This window comes from Palaemon carinicauda, unplaced genomic scaffold, assembly GCF_036898095.1.
Source record: "Palaemon carinicauda isolate YSFRI2023 unplaced genomic scaffold, ASM3689809v2 scaffold337, whole genome shotgun sequence".
NCBI lineage: Eukaryota > Metazoa > Arthropoda > Malacostraca > Decapoda > Palaemonidae > Palaemon > Palaemon carinicauda.
In genome coordinates, this window is record NW_027171050.1 from 101,687 (window position 1) to 105,400 (window position 3,714).

Here is a 3,714-nt window from a genome sequence, read left to right on the forward strand (position 1 = left end):
GCGCATTTGTTTAAATACGTGTCTACAAACGGTTTTACAAACAGTTCCCAAGCGCCCCTACTTAAATTGATCACTGGTGCTGCGGTTGTGTCCACACCATTCACTGTTTGGTGGTCAGGGGCAGGGTCAATATCTGAGAGTGTTGGGAGGCTAGCTCGCGCCGGTGCGGGGAAGAGCTTTCCGGAGGGGAAGGGGGAGGTATTTCTTGCTCTGCTCTGTTTGGAATTTGAGAAGGACCAATGTCCGGGGGGGGGGGGGTACCTCGGGGGGGAAGTTTGCCAGAACTGAAGGTTTCCTAGGGGTTGGGGGGTTTGTTGACGTAACAGGCTGCTCGGGGGCGGTTGTGGGCAGTCCTAGGGGTGCCATAAGGGGGGGGGGGAATGACCGGGATAGGGGTCACCTCAGGTGGGGGGGGGGATTGGCGGGGCTGGTGGCTCCCTAGGGGAGGGACTGGGTGATAGTGGAGGAATCCTTGGGCTGGGTTCCCTGCCAGCGGGCACAGCGGCTGTCACAGCCGCGTAAGGGAGGTGTGGGGGGGGGGTTGGATGGGTTGTCATCTGAATCTAAGGGGTCTGGGGGGAGGGTGGGGGAGTCAGGCAGCGGATCGTCTGGCTGGGAGGAGAGAAAATCCTCCTCACAGTCAGCCATGCTGGTGAAATTAACGGGAATTACACTGTACACAAGTTAAAGGGGACACAAATATGAGTAGTATATAGGAGCCTAGTTACACTGTTATGCCTACAGCGAACACGCAAGCGGGAGACTCACCGAGAGTCTCACCTAATAACCTCTGGCTAGCGCAGCGGAGAGGAGAGTGTGTTGGAGTAGTTCGTTCGTAGAGTATTACAGCCAACACTTCTTGTTGGCACGGGCCTTTCCCTTGGTCGGCCCGTAGGTGATCTGAAAAGATATAAGGTGGGTTATCAAAATAAAAGGAAATTTGAAATGGTTTTTAGTGGTAGAGAAAGTTGTGAACAGGGTAAGGATGGTGGTATTAGTGATAGAGGGCCATCATTTCACGGATAGTGGTTGTATGAAAATTGGGGTGTAAGGCCTTGAAATGTAGAGAAAAGGATGCAGGTGGGGTTGTCCAACCCTTTACTCCTCTAGGGTCCCTGCGGAGAGATTTTTAGTGGTATGTTAAGCTAAGAAAGTACAGAGGATGATGTGAATAGGGCCTTACGATGAAGGTATGGGATGGAGTGGTGTGAATGTGAGGTCTTTACCTTGGAGGAGGTAATCTTGAAAGCAACTGTGAGTGGGTGTCAAAGCTTTCCACAATTGCCTTTGCCAGTGTGGCCGCAGCTTTCCCGGCCTCTGGTGCGTTGGTGTCTACTAGTAGATCACCTCTCAGCTGTGCTGTTTCCCTGCATTCAAGTAAATAGTGCAGGAGTGCGTGTTGTGGCGTGTCACCGCAGTGATCACATGGTCTTTGGATGTCCTCTCTGATTTCCCAGTTTGCCTTGTAACCCAGCCGGAGTCTGTGTATGCATACAGCCTGTTTCCTTGGGGTGTTTTTGTCTATTGGTGGGGGTTCTAGCTCCGTGGCCCATTTGTACCAAGTGGCAGAGGGAGAGCCATTTTCTGCCCACATGTGTAGATCCTTGATTAGGTTGTCCTTAAGGTGTGTTTTTATTTTGTTTTTGATTTGTTGTAGTGCAGGCTGTATGTGCACCTGTATATTCTGGATGTGTCTGGTGCTTTTGGCTAGCTCATCAGCTTTTTCATTCCCTGGTATCCCTATGTGACTGGGTATCCAGTTGAATGTTACTAGCCTGTTTCTTTCATTGTGCTGATATAGGAGGGATTTGATATCAGCTATCAGGGACTTGTTTTCTTTGTTTTTGTCCTGCTGTAGGGCTTGCATTGAGGATCGTGAATCAGTGTGAATGACTATTGGTCCTTCCTCATTCTCAATGGAGTATCTTAGGGCTTGTTGTATTGCAACAAGCTCTGTCTGCAGGGTGGAGACATTGTTTGATGTCCTCCAGCATGCTGTGAAATTGCAGGAGTGAACTGCAGCTCCCGCTGTTTGTGTTCTTGGATCCACTGTACCATCAGTATAGTAGATCTGTGCTCCTATGGTTTCTGCAGTTTGCATTGCTGCTGTTGCAGCATTTCTGAGTTCCTCTATGGTGCAGTTTTCTTTTGCCCTTGGGAGCTTGGTGTAGCTGAATTTTGCTACTTGTTTTTTCCATGGTGGAATGTGTTGGATACTCTGTGCTGTGTCTGGGTTCAGTTGTAGGAGTATTCCGGCCAGCCCAAGTCTCTTAATGTTGTTGCTGTGATCTTTGCCATAAGAGTTTGGGGTTTGAACTGCAGGATGTTTCTCCAGTTCCTCTCTAACCTTTTTTTTGGTGATTGAGTCCCTGTTTGATAGAAACATCTTTGCAACTGTCCTTGCATTTCTCATTGCAATTCTATCTTCGAGGGTCGGTAGCCTGGTTTCCATCCTTAGATTGCACAGTCTTGTCCATAATGGAGCGCCTAGCATGAGCCTCATAGCATTGTTTTGAAATACTTCTACTTTTCCTTTTTGTATGACTGTTAGCCCAGTGAGGGCTGGGGAGGCATATTCCACTAGTGCTCTGGTACAGGCTTGATAATATTTCATTTGGACATGTTCATTTGCTCCTTCCTTGAGGTTGCACATGTACCTCATGACTGCCGTTCTGGCATTTGTCCTTTCCTTGAGATATTTTATTTCATATCTAAAGGTAAGTTGTTTGTCTATTATTACTCCCAGGTATGTATATTTGTCCACCCATTCTAGGGGCTCCATTCCTATTGTGAGTGGTTGCAAGGGATTTGGGGCTTTAATTGACATGGCCTTAGTTTTGCCAATGTTTATTTTTAGTCCAAGCTCATTGGACTTGTGGCTGATGGCATTGAGTGCTCTTTGCATTTTCATCGTCCTGACAGCTCCTCTAGCTATCACACATACATCGTCTGCATAGACAAATATGTCTACTCCTTCGGGAAGTTGGAGTGAGGCTATATTTTCCATGAGGATGTTGAATAGGAGGGGGCTTAGGATCCCTCCTTGTGGTGTGCCATTTTCCAATTCATGATAGGTAGAAACCACTCCTTGAAATTTGACTCTAGCTTGCCTTCCTAGCACATAGTTCTTTGTCCATGCTAGTAGGTGACCTTTGACTCCTTTTTTGGCCACTGATTGCAGCATTGCTGTTGGGCTTGCTAGTTCAATGGCTTTCTCAAAGTCTATAAAGACTATTGTTGCCTTGTTTTGGTTTATGCAGCTTAATACTTCAGTAATGCATTCAGAGGTGCCAAGTCCTTCCTGATATGCATATAGCTGCTTGTGTAGGGGGCCGATTTTGTATTTGATTCTGTTTAGGACCATTTTTTCTCCTGTTTTTTCTATACAGGATACTAGGGCTATTGGTCTAGGATTGCTTGGATCCTTTGGCTTAGGGATTGGTTGTGTGTCTTGTTGTCTCCAGGCTTGAGGCCTTGTGTGCTCAAGGTGTGTTTTGTTTAATAACCTCAGGAATGCGGTTTCTTCCTGCTGGACCCATGTGCTTGATCATTGTGTAGGTTATCTTGTCGGCCCCTGGTGCAGTATCCTTTCCTGCTTTTTGTACTGCTCTTAGTTCCTCAACTGTGTAAGGGGTGTCAGTATCATCCTGCTGTAGGCAGGCTCTGTTGATCTCTTCCCACCTGGCTGGCGCCAGTTGCTCCTGTAGCCTTCTG

General features: G+C 47.5%; 1 protein-coding gene across 1 annotated transcript; it reads right to left on the reverse strand.

Annotated features, from left to right (window-relative positions):
• Positions 1 to 664: 664 nt before the first annotated feature.
• On the reverse strand, positions 665 to 3,364 carry LOC137636592 (uncharacterized). Its single transcript, XM_068368992.1, has one exon. It carries the CDS (start codon positions 3,362 to 3,364, stop codon positions 1,223 to 1,225), a length of 2,142 nt encoding a protein of 713 aa, XP_068225093.1. The 3' UTR covers positions 665 to 1,222.
• Positions 3,365 to 3,714: the final 350 nt, after the last annotated feature.